The sequence below is a fragment of the Rosa chinensis genome, chromosome 2, assembly GCF_002994745.2.
Source record: "Rosa chinensis cultivar Old Blush chromosome 2, RchiOBHm-V2, whole genome shotgun sequence".
Lineage (NCBI taxonomy): Eukaryota > Viridiplantae > Streptophyta > Magnoliopsida > Rosales > Rosaceae > Rosa > Rosa chinensis.
The window spans coordinates 17,702,242-17,721,465 of record NC_037089.1 but is presented as its reverse complement, the minus strand read 5'-3'; the positions used below and the strand labels follow the sequence as shown (position 1 = coordinate 17,721,465).

The 19,224-nt window shown below is 36.7% G+C and overlaps 3 protein-coding genes across 4 annotated transcripts; 2 read left to right on the top strand and 1 right to left on the bottom strand.

Moving 5' to 3' along the window:
* Positions 1-474: 474 nt before the first annotated feature.
* LOC112186639 (RNA-binding protein L) lies at positions 475-4,013 on the top strand. Of its 2 annotated transcripts, none has more exons than XM_024325114.2 (11): positions 475-551; positions 643-1,003; positions 1,121-1,183; positions 1,521-1,605; positions 1,729-1,797; positions 2,047-2,119; positions 2,385-2,436; positions 2,805-2,917; positions 2,999-3,068; positions 3,473-3,558; positions 3,680-4,013. In XM_024325114.2, the coding sequence occupies exons 1-11, from the start codon at positions 490-492 to the stop codon at positions 3,720-3,722; spliced, it is 1,077 nt and encodes a 358-aa protein (XP_024180882.1). In that variant the 5' UTR covers positions 475-489; the 3' UTR covers positions 3,723-4,013. The 2 variants fall into 2 exon arrangements, with proteins under 2 accessions (XP_024180882.1, XP_024180880.1); XM_024325112.2 differs by having other exon boundaries at positions 2,044-2,119.
* Positions 4,014-12,785: 8,772 nt separating this feature from the next.
* LOC112188537 (ethylene-responsive transcription factor ERF008) lies at positions 12,786-14,051 on the top strand. The gene has a single exon (XM_024327670.2). The coding sequence runs from the start codon at positions 13,263-13,265 to the stop codon at positions 13,782-13,784; it is 522 nt and encodes a 173-aa protein (XP_024183438.1). The 5' UTR covers positions 12,786-13,262; the 3' UTR covers positions 13,785-14,051.
* A 1,107-nt stretch (positions 14,052-15,158) lies between these two features.
* On the bottom strand, positions 15,159-18,991 carry LOC112188536 (CBS domain-containing protein CBSX1, chloroplastic). The gene is made up of 8 exons (XM_024327669.2): positions 18,710-18,991; positions 18,486-18,573; positions 18,336-18,400; positions 17,690-17,738; positions 16,338-16,393; positions 15,961-16,076; positions 15,814-15,871; positions 15,159-15,720 (listed from the first exon to the last, which is right to left on the bottom strand). The coding sequence occupies exons 1-8, from the start codon at positions 18,896-18,898 to the stop codon at positions 15,646-15,648; spliced, it is 696 nt and encodes a 231-aa protein (XP_024183437.1). The 5' UTR covers positions 18,899-18,991; the 3' UTR covers positions 15,159-15,645.
* Between the last annotated feature and the right edge of the window lie 233 nt (positions 18,992-19,224).

Sequence of the window (19,224 nt, the reverse complement as noted above, 5' to 3'; positions counted from 1 at the left end):
TCAGATCTGCCTCATAGGTCGGTATCTAGAATATGAAAAGAACCCTGGATGCTTGTAGTATAGGATACAGACAGAGATGGTGGTTTTTTATTTCTGTTTTCCGTGTTCAAAGTTGGGCAGTCCCAAGCTCCTCCATTTGTGCCGACTTTGACGTAGTTGAGGATATGAATTTAGTGGTTCAATTATGATCTGAACTTGGTTATTCGTCAACCTTGACAGGAAAGCTATGAACATGATGTATGAAACATACGAGGGAAAATAGTGGAGAGGGCAAAACAATGGATGGAACAGCAAAGTACAAATCATAACATATCAGACTTTGCTCACCTTAAGAGATAATTTTAAGAGTCTATAATATATTCTGGTATATGATAAAAATCATTGCGCCGATAAATTTGAATCGGGTTCGACCCGACTGGTCCACGTGATGCTGATATTCCGCATTTTATATTATTTTTTTTGCCATATTATTATACATCACAGAAATTAATGACGTCAATAAATTCAGATTCGGATTCGGATTCGGTTCGGTTAAGCCCGACCGCTAATAAGTCTACTCTACGCTCTCTCTCTCTCTCTCTCTCTCTATTTCCGGTGCCATGATAGGTAGCTCCGAATATTGATCGATTGATTGATTTGTAGGGATTTTGAAATGGACGAGATGGCCGCCTATTACCCTCCACCGCCTCCGCCACCAGGCTCCGTCCACTATCCATACTACCACCACCAGCCACCTCAACCGCCTGCCCCCGTGGCCCCTCCGCCGCCGCCGCCGCAGCACCACCACCACCACTTGGTTCATCAGCCCTACTACCCTCCCCAGCCTCAGCCTTACGCTCCCTACGCGCCGCCACTCGTCGCCCAGGCCGCCTACGACGAGGTCCGGACCCTCTTCGTGGCCGGCCTACCCGAAGATGTCAAGCCCCGTGAAATCTACAACCTCTTCCGCGAGTTTCCCGGTTACGAGTCCTCTCACCTCCGAACCCCCACCGAGAAAACTCAGGTATTTCTCCCCCTCAAAAATTGAAATTAAAGAATTGTGTAATTCGTAATTTCCGAGTGATTTTTGGATTTGTTAAGCACTTGTTTGTTGATGTAGCCCTGAATTTGTTTTTGTCAGCCTTTTGCGTTTGCGGTGTTCTTGGACCAGCAATCTGCGATCGGAGCAATGCAAGCACTGAATGTAAGCGTTCGTTAACAAACTCAATATCTGCACAAGTACAGTGTTGTCTGTAAATTCAGTTCAAAGAAGTTAGGCTCATTATGGGGCATATTTCATGGTATTGTAATTGTTATTTGGGGCAATCACGCAACTTCAAAAAATCTCTTTCAATAGTATAGCCAATATTTGTTTGATTTACCAGTACTTGCCTTCAGAGCCTAATGGCCTATCGCCCGTTTATTTGTCGGAAGATCTTGACACAGTTGGAATTCCTTTTATTCTTATTCCCGGTGGAGAGTTTTCCTCCATATGCGGGAAAAAAATCAACTGTGCTCTCTTATTGTAAATCATGTTTCAGGGGATGGTATTTGATCTTGAGAAGGGGTCGACATTATATATAGATCTAGCAAAATCTAATTCTAGGTCCAAGCGCTCAAGAACAGGTAAATAGCTGGTCGGATTTACTTTCTACGCTTAGTCACTTATCCTTTCATCCTTTTGTGTTATTTCTGCATTTTGACTGGCATGGAACTGCAATTTGTACTACAATTTATCATTATATGCAGACGATGAAAGATCTGGCTCGGATAAGAAAGCTAGAGGTTCATCATATTCAAGGGCCACTTCTGATCCTGGTAAGATGATTACCTGTAATTGCTTGTCGATAGTGATTTCACTCATGCAAGTTTCTTGTGTCCAAATTTGTTCTGTTATCCTGAGGTATTTTATGCATGGTTAAGCTTTAGCACTATCTCACTTCTCTATATGACAACATTTGATGATTGACTGGACTCTTAGATCAGAAATTATGAGTTAGTCACTTGAAGGACACATTCTTCTTAAAGCTCACATTGCACATGTTTTGCACGCTTGGACACTAGCAGGTGTTGGCAGCATTCACATGCCTGGAATGGGTAATTCTGCTTACAACATGATTGGTTATCCATCTGCACCAAGGTCGTCTGCACTGCTTAAGCACACTTTTTTTCATTTTTCTGTTTTCCATCATGGAAGTGACTACTTATAACTCAAGAATCAGCACATATATTAATTAAAATATATCACTTCTAGTGGAAAGGTCAAGGGCTTCAGTAACAGCAGTTGCTGGACGCCCTGTTCCATGAACTTGGAGTAAATTTTCTTTTGAAATGATCCTTTTTTCTTTTTTTTAAAATATTTATGAAGCTTCTTATACTCATTTGTTTTTCTCTATACCATTCAGTCATGGCAGCTTCAGTGGCAGTGGTGTAAATGAGCCAATAGCCTCAAACATGGTATGGTTGCTTCCATTTGTAAAACTCCTATAAAATATACACGTGATTGTATCTGTTTTATTGGCTGTGATAAGATGAATTACGTGATCAGCTGAATAGTTCCTTGTTGACCAATGTGGATATTTAATTTTAGGGCTACACTGGGCAGGCTTTAGAAATATTATTCAATGTAATATCAAAAGCCTTTGTCACTTTAAGCTACTTATGAGTGTTCCCATGATAGTAAAAGAAACATGCAATGTGATGTCCACTGTAGGTCAATTTGTATTTCATTTTTCTAATTTGCATTTCCTTATCTTAAATTCCACCACTAGATGCATGCTTAATGGCATCTAATTATGCATTTCATTGACTTTATCAAATGGCAGAATAGTTCTTCAGCACAACATTTTCCACAAAACAATACTCCATGCCCAACACTTTTTGTGGCTAATTTGGGGCCAACTTGTACGGAGCAAGAGCTAGTTCAAGTATTTTCGAGGTGAGTAGCTATTCTTTGTCGTGTAGATTCATCTTTATAGTCCATTATATGTGACGTCATTTTCTCGATGGTTTTTATTAGGTGCCCTGGGTTTATAAAATTGAAGATGCAGAGCACATATGGGGCTCCAGTTGCATTTGTTGATTTTCAGGTACTCTCTTCCTGTTTTGGAGTTATACCATCTATCTTACTGATACTGTTCTAAGTTACGTCCATAATATGATCTTTCTGAGACGGTGCTTAGTAATCTTTAAATAATAATGATATAGTTTTTGTTTGTTTTTGACCGGATTGAACCTTTTAGTGAGACCTATAGGTTGAACATTACACAATGGATATAAAATGTTTTATTTGTTGACGAATGGCTGAAAATTTAATTCTCTCATTGCGATCTATTGTTGCATAGTGGTGTCTATGTTTGAAGTTTGTCAAATTTTTACTGGTATTATGTGTTGCATGTATAAGAGAAGACCCAAGTCATCTATATAATTGCCATAGTTCCTCATTTCATCACCTCCCAGAACTGTTTTCTAATCATCTTTGCCATGTCTGCAGGATACTGCTAGCTCAACTGGCGCACTGGGTCATCTGCAGGGCACAATTCTCTACTCGTCAACATCTGGAGAGGGCATGAGATTAGAGTATCCTTTAGTAGTTCATCTCTTTTATCTTTTATCTTTTATCTTTTTCTTTTTCTTTTTCTTCTTCCCCCGGCTTTTGTCGATATTTCCATTATAAGTTTTTTCTTAACAAGAATCCCAGGTTTGCCAAATCACGAATGGGAATGCGGAAGAAGCCGAAGTAAATTAGAGAGAGATCTAGCTTTTTGATGGTTTCCAGATGCACATTTCACATTCTTTTGTACCAACAATAGGTATTAGACTGATATCAGAGCGAACTGTTATAATATATGTTCAATTTTCTTTTTGCGATTTTGCGATGCTGCCCTTGTCAACTTTCAATAACAAAATGTTTATGCCACTGGGTCCATTCCCACCGTTGCGTTGAGTTTGTAATGCTACGGTTTATCTATTCATGAACAGAATTCTTTTTGGGTTGGTTGGTGTAAATGAAAAGAAAAACAATTTACGCCTCACTACATTCTGTTCTGAAATGAATTGAATGCATGCATACCCGGAAGTAGTGCTGAATGCCTGAATGTTCCTGGGAAAGAATGAAGCAGATTTTTTTTATTTTTAGGAGAAGTAAATTTAAAAGCAAAGCCTCTAGGGCAGCCATAGTTGAGCAAATCAAAATTAAAGGCCGAGGAGGCCTCAGAAAGAACCAGAATTTGAGAGGGGGGGCTAATTGAAAGATGTGCAATATGAAGCTCGTCCAAAACCGTACCATAGGGATTGACAATTCAACGTCCATATTCTCGTAATTATCACATATGACCGACATTTTGAAGGTTGATTCAATGCTCGTATTTTGCCCATGAAAGTTCATCACATATTCTCCTAATCATCACTATGCTGCACAAACTGTTTTGAAGCTCCCCTACAGTCAAGGCCGGCAGCTTCCAACCTAATTAGCCCGCAAAGAATTCATATGTAATAACTGATTAACGTTCATCGCCGTATAGTTGTTTTGTTAAAATCATCATAACAAAACAAGCGACATCAAATAAACAAGGGATGACCTTTACCGATGAACTTTCATGGGCAAAAGTTGTATACGAAAATGTGGCGATGAAGATTCGTTGTCACAAGTCGCACATAGGAAAATGTTGTGGCGATCTTTTCCTGACAGAATTTTTGTTGTAACAAATATGTGAAAAAAAAAATCTAGAGTGACGTGAATTTACTCCACCTTGAGCCCCAAATTATCAAGCTGGTGCAGTTATTACAACTAAAAATGAAAATACCAAAAACATCAAAAATGCAATGTTAACTTGCCATCAAGTTTCATGAATTTGATAAATCGGGGAATGTTTGATAACTTGAAGATCAATTCTTATTGCCCAAACCGATCTTCAAACACCTCTTTACACTTGTATGAATATGGATAATGCAACCGACTTTTTTAGTTCATTGAAAGCTTTGAAATATTTTAATAGAGTTTTTATCAGAAACAATTCTCAAAGTTTGACAATTCTTAAAGTTTGGGTCATTCAACACTTTGGTTCCTACATTCTAAAAAAAAAAAAACACTTTGGTTCCTAACATTTTAAAACTATCACATTAGTATCTTATAATTAATCTCCAACAAATTTTTTGTACCCTCCGTTAATAACATTGTTAACTCATCTTTTTTGTCAAGGGTATTTTCATTTTTTCCTCTGTTAAATTAGTTAATTAGTAGTTATCTCAATTACTTCTCATTTTGCATATACTAGTACTATTTATGCTTTCCTTTTTTTTTAAAAAAAAAGTTAGTAATAAATAACTAATTATCTCTATCAAGATGATGATGGATCTATGGCAAGAAGAAAGAAAGAGGGCAAGACAGAGATGCCCCTAGTAAAAAAATAAAAGTTAACAGTGTTATTAACAGAGAATACTAAAAGCATGTCGGTGATTAATTTAGAAGTACAAATGTGATGGTTTAAAAATGTTAGAAATCAAATATCGAATTACCCAAACTTTAGAGACTACTTATGAAATTTACTCTCTATAATATATCAAAACAAAGCAAAGATTGGTTTTGACCTGCTTTTGGCAATTTTGACATAAAATGTCTTGCTATAACACAAAATGTTCGTCATCAAATTTTTACTTTCAAGTTTTACCATGATTTTTTTGTAAACAGTATTGTTAGTTATGAACACTTGCATTATATGAAATTTCTCCTTAAAGTTCATAAGCGTAGTGGTAAAACAGTTACAAGTTTAGTGGTAAAACGGTTAAGTGACTTTTTTTTTTGAACAATTACTGTGACTTATTACACTCCGAAAATTTTGACTCTAAGAAAAAGGAGGATAATTATCGCACTAAGGAAACCATGATTGCCATTAATTTTATATGTTTGACATGAAATCCAATTATACTAGTTCAATGTAAGAGGACGGATAGAAACTATATTCAAATCTCTCTCTGAATCATTGATTTATTCATGCAGGGCGGCAGAAGCTCACGTAATATAAGAAAGAATATCGTTAATTACTATGAATGAATTATATATATGACCTCTTTCTTCCAATTCTTAAAATAAAAACATGTCAAAGACAATGACTCGATCGATATGATCCTCACATTTTCCAGATAAACACGACCTCAGATAATCAACATTATAGCTAGGTAACACCAGGTACAGTTAGCCATGTGCATCATATAAATCTTTAATATTCTTCTGATTTGTTTTGAGTTTTATACATAGGAGAAGTCAACATGTGTGTGTATGTGTGTATATATATATAGTGTCGAAGAAAAACATATGTATATTTAGATGTAGGTATATAGATGCTTCCTCTACTCCTGCAACTAAGGTGTGGATTTGTCTCACCCTGTCATCGACATAATCACAATATTGCAACAGTAGATTGTAACGAGGCAGAGCACATTATTGGTTGATTTTTGGTAGAGGTTTGTGATATAATAAAATAGTCTATATATTATTAATGCATTGATACATTAATGTTATGTAAATTTTCTCTTGTCATTATTGTTGTTGAGTAACTAATTATAAAGATAGTCTCACCGAAATAAGCGGATCTACCGAGACCTAAAGTCTTAGCTCTGCCACTGTTCAGTAATGGCAAAGTTGCTGTTCAAAGGCTTTGTGCAAAAGAAAAAGAATAAATACCCATATTTTCATCTCATTGCACATCTAAAATCATTTAAACTAAACACGGCTCACCCCTGGTCAAGTTTTTCATATAATACTTGGTCTGACAATTTCAAATTGATTGTCAACAAAATAGTGTTATGTTCTATTAATTCCAATGCTGGTGTCCACAAAGTTGATTTTCAGCTTCCCAAACTCATAAATGTCATGTATGTGCATGCATATACATACAGTTGTACACTCCTTTCTACTTGGTAGTTGGTACTTACTTAGTCAAACAGCAATTAATTAGTTAGTACTGTCATATGGCAGACCTATTAATGTCTTAGGGTTTCGTGAATATTAGTTACAGCGTGCATCGATCACATCCCAAAAAACAATCCAGGGGATGAGGAAGAGGAATTTTGCAACATAACTAATCTGCAGGCCGGATTTATTAGGCATGGAATGCGCCAAATTAGTGGTCTCTCATATATGCTTAGTCCCTAAAGTTCGAGCGTCAATATGCTTAGTTACTGAAATTTGTGTTATTTGACATTTTGATTCCTAACATTTTAAAATTATTAAATTAGTACCTCAAAATTTATATCCGACATACTTTTCGTACCCTCCGTTAATAACACTGTTAACTCTTCATTTATATCTAGAGCATTTCTCTCTCATACTAGTTAATTAGTAATTATTCTAATTACTTCTCATTTTGCATATACTAATACTATTTATGTTTTACATTTTTCTTATTTTTAGTTAGTGATTGGTAACTAATTATCTTGATCAAGACGATAATGAATTTTGTGTTGGAAACAAGAGAGAGGGTAAGGAAAAAATACCCAGGAAAAAATGGAGGAGTTCAAGATGTTATTAACGGATGGTACTAAAAGTATATCGAATATTAAATTTGGAGGTACCAATGTAATAGAATGTAATAGTTAGTTTTAAAATATTGCTAATCAAAGTGTCGAATGACCCAAACTTTAGAGACTATTCGTGACATTTACTCTATGTTTAATTAGCTTAGCTTTGTTACAAATTATTATACATATGCTAAAGCTCCTAGCACTGTTCATTAGGGAGGGAAATTGCGGTTTTGCCCTTTGTTTTTTGTGATTTACAGTTTGTCATTTCTAACTGTTCATCACTGTTCACCTAAAAAAGATGATTTTGCCCCAGCTTTTGACTGAAATTACCATCCTGCCATATCCTTTCAGTTTTTTTTGTTTTGGTTTTGTTTTTTTTTATTTTTAAGGAAGAACAATTCTGTTTCGTATTTATAAATTTCTACAAATCATGGAAAAAAAATTATTTTTTGTTATATCCCATTTGTTGCTAATCTATTATTAATAACAAAACAAATCATATTATAAGTCGTGCCGATGTTTTTTAGATTGCGAATATTTATCTATTATATATGAAACTTGGGAAAAAAACAAACCCGCAGCATTGAGCGGGTCAATTTGCTAGTACATATAATTAAAGCTGAGTTTACTATTTATTGGGGATAGGAAATGACGGTTTTACCCTCGGATTTTGACTAAAATTTCAATTCTGTTATATATATATATATATATATATTTGAAGGGAGAACAATTCTGTTTTGTATTTCTAAATTTCTACAAATCATGTAAAAAGTTTAATTTGTTGCTAATATATTATTATTAACAACAAAACAAATCACATTTTAAGTAACGCTAATGTTTCTTAGATTACAAGTATTTGTCTATTACATATAAAATTTGAAAAAACAAAAAAAACCCGCAACATCACGCGGGTTAATTTGCTAGTTAAGTTACTAAAATAATGCTAGAATCCTAGAAGTCAAACAAGGTTGGATGGATGATAACGATAGAGTTTGTAAAATATTCCTGCTGTTCATCTTTTCCCATAAATTTATGTTTTCCGTTTCAAAAATTAAAAGTTTGAACAAAGGTAAGCATTTATGCATGCTCCAATTACCAACTGAAAGTTTCTGAAAAGAGCAAATGACCAAACACATAATTATACACCTTGCTATCTGGCCCTTACTTTTAGTTCTTTCTCCCCCACCCCAAACCCTATCTCAGTTTTCTTAATGTCCACAACCTACCAAAGCACTTTCCTCCATATAAATATTTCCATCAGAAAACAACAAAACGTTTAAGATTAATTAAGCTCCATCATTTTTGGGCTAGTTAAAAAGTTTGGCTACCTATTTTAGATCTATGCATGCAGGTTCTTACTTTATTGTGATGATTTAACCTATCTACCTAGTACTAATCTCCATTGACAATAGTCACAAAACTAAACGCCATCTAAACGAATGAAACAAACTCGTAAAATCATTTGATATAGGAAAGTGGCACCTAGGTTAGAATAGTTCTGATTTGGAGCTCGAGCAGTGTAACACCTATATATAACAAGCATAAATTTCAAGTAGCTTAGCTAGAAAGCAGAAACTGAGAAAAGTATGTACGAGGGGTCGGTGAATGGCTTTAAAATGTTCAACATTGCGCTCAATGATATAGATAGATGGAGCAAGCTAGCTAGCATTCACGATTGAATCTTGTCAGATTGTTGTAGTGGGTTTTTTCTAAGTTGGAACTGTAAAGGCTGAGAAGGACCAGAGGTACAATCACCGGTCGAGGCTGGGGATCGTGTGTTTTTACGAGTAATGGGCATCTATTCGATCAATTGATTTCAAGTCGGTTGATGAGTCATTTCACATAGTACTGTAGGCTCATTTTGATGTATCTGGTTATGTTTACTGATATACATGAGAAATCGTTCTTTTTAGGAGTACAAAGTTTGGAAGTTAGTCAAATCACACGACACTGAAATATATTGTATATTTGAAGAAAATTGGCGGTTGCTTTTCTTTAAGCCAATATTGATAGAGCCGTCTTGGAGACACAGTGAGTTGGTGTTGTTTTTGAGTGGTTATATCGATCTCTTTTTTAGGATTTGTCGAGAATTGCATGATTTGTGTTGTCTGTAAAAGTAGATAAAAAAAATTTCTTCACAGAATGTGATTGAAAATATTAATTAAGTTATCATTAACTGCTAGATACTGAATTACTGATGTTTTATAAAACGGTTATTATCGTTTTTAAAATTGTTATAATCTCGTTTTTCTAAATAAGTTTCATATGAACTTTCTTTGAAAATTAGGGGGTAACGTAGATTGTGGAGACAATCAAAGTATCCAACCATTCAATGCAAAAGATTTGTAGAACTACATAAGAATTGATCACATAAAATATACAAGATCTATGCAAATACATAAATGATTTGGATTCGTCAATGCTCATATAAATCTTATTGTAGGTGACATTTAATAAGGCAAACAAGAAGGTTTGAGACAACCACATAAGGATCATTCCAAATCGTTTTTAAAATGAACCACCACATGTTGTTAAATATGATGCGTGAAAACGATGAAACCAAAGGTGTGTGTGGCATTATATATTGTGACAAGTACTGCAAAATATGTTACTCACTATAATTGAATTACATGTACAAAATTCTTTAATTTTCTAACAAAGATTCTCAAATTGATGGAGATGTGTAGAAACCATTTTCTTCAAGGTACAAATTAGTGCTACATAATAATGTAGCTAGATACTTATTGCGGTTAGACTTTCAAAGTTTCAATCGATTGGACTTTCTAAAATTGCATGGGACTAATAGTCCAAATGATAAAGTCAAGCAATTAACTTGCTAAATTATCTAATAAAGATATTCTATTTATACAGATCTTATCCAGAGCGGAGCTCTGCTTTGCAATTAAAGTGTGAAGTTCGAGTTTTGGGTCACTTTTTTGTTGTATATCCACATTTCGATCGTTCAGTTTTTAGGTACTAGTGTATAGATCATCTCTGCAAATTTTCAGCCAAATTGATGATCGTTAAGATATCTATCTCGCTTAAACCAATGGACGAATTGAATTTGTCAACCTGAACCGTACTAGCTTTAAGGGAGTTATCAATGCCTTAACAATCATCATTTTGGTTGAAAATTTGCAGAGATGATCTATACACTAGTACCTAAAAACTGAACGGTCGAGATGTGGATGTGCGACAGAAAAGTGACCAAAAATTCGAACTTCACACGTTAATAACTCTTTTTAATTTAGGGGTAGATTCGGTTACACGTCATTTTTGGGTTGGAACCGAAAGCTAAAGCGGCTGGCTCATGTAACACCATAATTGAGCGATGACGACTCCCGAATTAGTGCATTCGAGAAAGTTTGGTGTGACCGTGTGAATATTGGCGGCTCACAAAATTGATGAATAACATGAAGAAAACAAGAGAATTGAGAGAATAAAGGTAGGTCAGAGAAGCTGGCTAGTCGGTTATAATTCACTAGCAGTTTGGAAACCAATCATATGAGACTGAAACAGATAATATGCGTTCGTGCAAAGATAAGGAGTAAACGTCAACATTTAATGAAAACCGAACAGAGAATCTGATCATTATTGAAAAATAAAATATTAATAAGTTAACGACCGCAATATCTTTTTATCGTGAATTAAATGATATCTATAATAACAAAATACTAAAATCGAGATTTTACCCTCTTTTTATTTATTTACCTCCTTGTAATTGTTTTACTGCTAGAGTCGACAAGATCCTTCAACTCTACAGTGACTAATTATCCATGGAATCCATGTTTGTCTCACTAGTGAGCGGTGATGTTACTGTTCTTGAAAACGTATGACTTGTTACAGAGGATGTCATTAATTCGACCGCCAAAATCTGTCTCACTCAATCACTTTTTTTGGCGGTAAATTCTGGGAACCGAACCGAAAAAGGAAAATAAAAATTATAAAACAAAAAAAATGAGATACTAAACTTTTCTGGTATAAACTATAAAATAATAGGACGGCCCTATTATATGATGTACAGGTATTTCCCATTTGCTTAAGTGGGTCATGTATGAAGAGAAAATGTCCATTTTATCCCTTGCCGCTAGTACGAAAACAAGTTCAGGGAAGGATAGAATTGGGCATCCGATGAAAATTGTTATTGCCTAGAGGGAAAAGTCAATTCCTAACGGTTTACATTAAGAAAAAAACAAATAATGAAATAATTTCTAAAGCAAATAGTTTATGTTGTGTTTGGAGTGTTTCTTGCACAACTTTTGAAATAATTAGAGACTTTAGTATAACTTACACTTAAACAAAGAAGGAAAGATTAATGTTTTAAAAGAGGAGCAATTATCATAAGACATGTACATATTAACTGCTGTTAATATCATGTTCAACGTGATTCACTATTATTTAGAATATAAATTCTTATTATGAATAACTACTAATAGTGAACCACACTTTAAATGATGTAGGTGTGATGTTAGTTCTATGAGAATATTTGTTTAAAAAAATCATAATATTACTCAGAAAGAAATCAACAGTGTCGTTGTTGACTGAATGCAACCTTATAATGATAAAATGAAACAGAGTGTCATCGGTTTGCGTTCCGATTGGCAACATAATGAGACAGCTGTTTTTATTTGTCAACTAATGATCCTCTTCGTGAGAGTGATCTTGCCGGTCTGTCACCATAAAGCAAATGTAGTTGCTAGAGGTGCAACCATTACTATTGGGTGCATATTAGGATACATTATTTTTGTAGAGGTTCTTGCTATTATTGCGGGACATTCTCTTAACGCTAATTGTAAGTTGGGGTTAAGGCACCATGCCCTCAATGTATCCTTCTATTTCATTAATAAAGACTTAAGGGTAGCCGCACCGGCCCTTCTTAAAAAAAAGAAAAAAGGAATGATTATTGATAATTTCTAACCGCATAACTTATTCGAAGATCTAGCTAAACAACTATGAAAATGGTAGTCAATAGCTCATATATTACTGAACAGTAACGAGCAAGCTTTTTATTTACTTATTTATTCAGACCTATAACGAGAAATACTATCGAAGTGATTGAACCAACTTAATTTGACACAGATGTTTTTAACGTGCTTAGATTAATTTATATATAGTAAAGAAGATTTTATCTTCTTAACTCAAACCAAAAAAAAAAAAACATCGCTTCACAATGCATCCTCTCCACTATAAATGAGAAACAGGGAGACTTCTTTTTTCAAAACCTTTGAATTCCACTTCTCTCTCACTCGGCCACAAACAGACAGCTCCCATCACTACCTCCACCATTGAGTAGATATTTCATTTATTTTAACAGATTATTATTATTTTATATCCTGATCTGTATAAACCGAAAAAACCATAGCTCAGTTGTGCAAAGAAGGTCTATAGCTTCCCTCCCACCCTCTGCTTTTACCCTGTTTTGTTCCAATGAGAAAGGCTCCCGACTCCTGAGTCTGACTAACCATCACTAATACGCAAAACCCCCCAAAAAAAAAGGCAAAAAAAAAAAAAAAAAAAAAAAATCGGTGCGATTGTGTCGGTGAATTTGGATTTTCTCTTCGTGGGGTTTTTAAAAAAATTTCTCTCCTTTTGTTGGGTTTCAGAGACGTGGAGGCTTCCCCAGATGACAAGCTTAGTGGCCAAGTAGCATGCAACCCCTTCCTTCCGTCTCTTCCCAAAAACCCATTCACCTTCTTCAACCTCTCTAATTCTTCCCCAATTCCCAGACCCACAACGGAACAACTGTAGAAAAAACTACACTCATGGAGGGTCAAGAAGCTGCGGCTGCGGCTGCGGCCAATAGGAAGAGAGGCGACAACGACAAGCCGTACAAGGGGATAAGGATGAGGAAGTGGGGCAAGTGGGTGGCCGAGATTCGCGAGCCCAACAAGCGCTCCCGGATTTGGCTCGGGTCGTACTCGACTCCCGTCGCCGCCGCCCGGGCCTACGACACCGCCGTCTTCTACTTGAGGGGCCCGTCCGCGAGGCTCAATTTTCCCGAGGCGCTGCCGGTCGTCGGCGGAGGGTGCGGATGCGACGGCGACATGTCGGCGGCGTCGATAAGGAAGAAGGCCACCGAGGTCGGCGCCAGAGTCGACGCGGTGGAGACGGCCATGCGGCAACACAGGGCGGCTGCGGCGGGGGGTCCGATGGAGGAGATGAAGCCGTGTAGGGCGGCGGCGGCGGAGGAGGAGGAGAGCGGGTTCGTCGATCGGGTCGACTTGAACAAGATGCCCGACCCGGAGGAAACGGACGGCGGAGTCTGCGATTGGGGGAGGAATTAAAATTAGTTTGAGGGGGATTGGGGGTGTGTGGCTGCTAACGTGCGCAGGGGAGGTATGTGACGGCTGAAGCAATGATGAAGCTTTCGTCCTGGTCCTGGGGATTACAATTTTAGTCAGTCTACTACTACTGTATCTCTCTTTTTTTCTTTCTCTTTTTTCTTTTTGTTAATTTTTTTTCTTTTTCTTTTTTGCGTTTTAATGAGAAATTTTGGTAGTATAAAATGTAAATTATGGGAGTAACAAGCTTATTTTCTGCATCCTCTGTAATATTCCTGTCCTTGTTGCTGGTGTGTGTTTCATGTTTTTTTTATTTTTATTTTTTTTTTTAACTGGAAAAATGTGATTGAAAATGGGAAAATGGGGAATATAAGGGTATTGTTTGCGGGTTTTTTTTTTTAGCCTATATACCTCACCATATGGGGCAATATGTCTGTACTGCGGGTTACTTTTACTGTTGGATTCGGTTAATATTGGATGCTCCGGAGTACTGTAGAGCTTCTACTGCATGACATATCGACTGGATAGATGGGGAGTAAGCCAGAACAGTGATCAGTACGGTCGAATTATCGACGAATTTTCGGTTGGTGCAGTTGTGGGGAGGGGAGCAGAAAGGGACTACGGAGGGCCAGCAGTTGGTCATCAGGGTCCAAGCTAACCACTAAAGTTACAGTAACAACTAAAAAGCAATGCGACATTGAGATTTGAGAGTTAGGTATTTTCTGGTTCTCCACACTGTTGCTGATTTAGAGTTTAGGGTTTTTTTTTGTTTCTCCCCTGTATTTTTTTAATTGGATAAGTCAGATGAATTATGCGATTCGTTTGTTGCTGGTGGAGGCGGTGCTTGATCGAACTGATTGAAGTGATCGAAGATATGATAGGTTCACAGTACACTTTATCGATTTTGTCCCCCCTTGGTTTTGGCTCTTGGCCAGGACTCGCCGGATTCTATTTTTAGTCCCAAGTGCAATTGCACAGTTTCTCTGGTATCTTTAGGAAAATGACCTGTGAGCAGTTAGCAGTAGCTGCATATGGACCAGAAGAGCCTTCGTTGTGTGAGCTGTAATCCACGTTTTAGTTAACCATTTCTGTGACGATTTCCAGTACAGGACAACAATTAATCCACAATCAGCGGTAATGGGAGTTTCTTCTTATGCTAACAATGGGTTTTTGATATATAAAAATGGGGCTCTCCATGTCTCAACTCTCAACGATGTTGATGTTCTAGGTTACTCCTCCCACCGAAATTACTTTCTTTTCTCTATTTCCCCACGAGATGGGTAAATATGTAACAGATTGCAGTTTTGTGTCATCAAAGTAAAATCTATAGTTTCAATTAGACAATCATTTTGGCTAGCTATGGCACATATTCAATGCACAATAATGGAAGCACAATTAAAGAAAGATGATGACAATCATAATCATGAGAAAGTCTACAACCTCCCCGTCCGCAAAATCAACCTTCCCCCTCCGCAAAATCAACCTTACAGTTGAACAACTAGTACGGCTGATTTGGCAATCATGGTCTAACCTGTAGTCACTTTATAGCTCAACCAACACCTCCCATGGTAAATCAGGGAGGCCGCGATCGTGTCGAAAACAGAATCCAATGCACATAAGACCAACTCAAATCTATGCCATCATTATTTTCTTCTTTCCTACCTGGGGGGGGGGGGGGGGGATAACTGTTTGATCGTGGGGGGTACTTGTGTCGTTCATATTCGATACAATTATTGCTGGTTTATATACAAAAACTTACCAAACATTGTACCTATAAATAACAGTAGACCAGTTGCTCGAGCATCTTTTATGATTGGCTCCATGAACATTTGGAGGTTAAGTCATAGTGTCTTGGACTCGAGTGTCATATTTTCATTTCACTTGCATGTTTCATTTGAAGGGCAGCTCTTATGATGTTCCCCCTTGTAATAATTCCAACCTTTAAAGTGAAAACGGATGGCATATCAGAGACCATAGAGAGAGAGAGAGAGAGAGAGAGAGAGAGAGAGAGAAGGAATGCATGAACTCTTACCAGTTTACCGCTGTCGTCTACAACTGGAAGTCGGCGATATTTTGTTTCAAGCAATAACCTGACATCAGATAACAGGAGCTAGATCAATTTAAGCCTGTGGTAAGGGGGAAAAGAATAGAGCAAAAGGAAAGCAGCAGAAAAGCTAACCTAGCAACATCCTCAAGATTAGTGGTTTCACGAACAACAACTGGAGCTGGTGTCATCACATCGCCCACCACCTGGCCATTGGTTTTACTGAGCAACTTCTGTACCTCATTAAAAGTCTGCAAAGAAAAAAAATATTGGAGACAACAAAACAAAGTGCTGGTCAGACTTCAAAGATTTTCTCTTTGCAAAAAAGCAATTGGAAAAGCATATCTCTTCATCTATTGGATATACAAAACTGCTCATCTAGAAAAGCTCTTAAAACTGATAGGTCCATAAAACCCACCCCAATTACTAAGACATACTATGCTAATACTAATAATAGAACCAAACTTATTGAGGAAAAACAATGAATTTAATCAAAAACAATTCTCACATACTTTCCAAGAGCTGTCAACTTCAGGAAACATGCTGTTGTCAGTTTTTCCACAACCACCTATCACATCAAATATTGGAATGATTGGTAAATGTAAGAGATGGCCATCTTGATCATTGTGCTAAAAATATCTGAAAGTTCATACAACCTATATAGAAAGAATCTATCCATAACCAAACAGTGAAACCAGTTCTGCCCAAAAACTGATCAAATAAACTTTTCAGTTCATTTAATTTGTTTGAAACTACATATAGTACAAATTAACTTGAATTCATCTGTTCAAAACAATCAAGGAAACAATTGGATATACCTCATCACTATTATTTTTTTTTTTAATCAGTACCTCATTGCTATTTTACCAGCCTTATAAGTACAGATGCCATTAGCATTGTAGTAGTATGCAACAGTTGCACAGACTAAAATGAGTTGATTGAGGGTTTAAATAGAACTAACAAACAAATCCCCAGAGTCCACAAAACAACACCCCAACATCACTACGACACTACCCAAAAAGGAGAATGTAGAAGTGAACTGTGTTCAGCTATGTCGCACAAAAAGCCATAGGAGGACCGTGCTCAATTCACTAAAGACCAATCTAGTGTTTTCTTTACATATTTAACATAATTCAGTCACAATGATATGAGTGGAAACATTTAAACTTTGAAAAGAACGCCTGGTAAATGGAGTGTTGGAGGTCAGAGAGAGAGAGAGAGAGAGAGATCCGTGAAGATAAAAGAAAAGTGGGAGGCCAAAAGTGCAGAAACAAGATGGCAATGCAGGGATACTTTTGAAATGAGAAGAAGTGTGAGAGAAAATCCACTGAGTTCTAAACAAGTTAAATAAGTTTTGGTTGATTTGATCATTTAAAAATGCAGGAAAAAACTATTCCCCTGCTGGAAAAAAAAAAAAAATCCTTAGGCTTCAAAGAAATTGTAGAGGTTTATCGTATTCTTTATTGGGAAGAGGTTCCAAAAAGGAGGTCAATGAAATTCAAGTAATCCTTTGCATCCCATAGGAATTTGGTATGCCAACAATCATATTGATTTTAAATTTCTTGCTGTTCCGACAAGGTCTTTATGCTTGTTTTATGCCAATAATCATAGATAAAAAAAATATTATATTTTTCTGTCAAAGATTTAAAATCAATAGATTTCATACTTTTTCTGCCAAAAAAACTAACTTGAAAAAGAAAAGGAAAAAAAAAAAAGATCCTTACAGACAAAATTCAGTTCGCCAGATTCAGAACACCATTTGTTTATATCTCAAGTAACAACATAAATAACTTGAATGAAAAGGTATAGTTCCATAAACAACACAGATAACAAATTAAGATACACACTTTACATATTTAATTACCTGATATTGTGTCCAATGCTAACAAGTCATAATCTGAAACAAGACCGACCTGCATCAACAAAGAACAAATATACATTATTATTTGCAGTGTACTGTTACATTTCCTCAGGTAAATAATGTTTGTTTCGCTCAACCAAACGGATAAATTTCAACAGGCAGATATCGGGTATACAAATAGGATGGCTAGAAATTCTCAGAAAACAAAGATAGAGATTCTTATAGGACAATAACATCTTAATTCTTCGGATGTCAAAAATTTTTTTGGATGTTGTGAATCAGGCATCTGCATACTTAAATGCAAGCATATAGTTTCCTTTCAGTTGCTAGTTTAGACCCTCAGATTAAGAATCAGGCAGAGTTGCTATGCTCAATGTGAATACCTGATTCTCACATATAATCACAATGAGAGTGTACCTTATGTGAGAGAAGACTAACATTTGAGTTCAAAAGGTGTAAATTGCAAATCATTTGTAAAGTCTGGCATTGAAATCTGAACTGATCGAATGCAATGCAGTCAATGAAATACCAACAAGAACAACCAGATAATCAATTATACATGAAGAATAACTCTAAGTTCAGCCTATCTTTGAAAATAGAAAATGTCTGATAAATTAGAGTGACAGGTGCAGAAAAGTAAAGGCTTTACCAATTTCCAGTCACTGTTGATCACCGGAAAACCAGTGATTCTGTTTTCCACAAGAAGCTCTATAGCTGCAGTCATAAATATCGATCCATCAGAAAAATATTACCAAAAAAAAAAAGTTACTAGTAAAGCTTCACTTTAGTCTAAAATCACCTTCATCTACAGTTGTGGTAGGATTCACCACATGCAAATCCTCTCTTCTAGTCATGAAATCACCAACTGTAAGAACTCCATTTTTGGACTGCAAATTTTAAGAACCTCCGATTCAAATAACTAAGCATTGCTCGATTACTGAATTCTCATTCTAATCTCACCTTAACTAGTTATACAGGATTAGATTCTAATCAAATAAATTCCAAGGATGATGATGATGTTACCGAATTAGCCATGAAGGTGTCGCTAGCGGCGCCGGAGACGGCGAAGGACCTCCCTAGCCCCAAGTTTGGACACGTGGCGACGGACACCGAGAACGGCCTCCGGCCGGGGAGAGATAGAAGCAGCAGATTCGACGGAGCCGCCGTGAAGTTACGGAGAAGCGAAGGGTCTGGAACGAAAATCGAGGCCATGGGTATGGGCTTTCCGGTGAGGGAGTGAGGAGTGAGTAGAAATGAAATGAGAGGGGGGTTTTGTTTTTGCCGAAGAGTAACCGCCCTGGGATAGAGACCGGGGGGGGGGTGGCCAGCTGTTAAAAGAATTAAATTTGCTGAGCTGGCAGTGCACCCGTGGCGGTCTATTGTACGACGGCGGGTGCGATGCCGTTGGGGTATGGAAAAGCACGTCGTCGTATCTTGGGATTGAATAAGAGGACAAAGGGCAAACTCTTAAGTAGGTGACATTGAAATACACAAACATATATAGAATTGACGCCCAATGTTTTTACAAACCACACTTC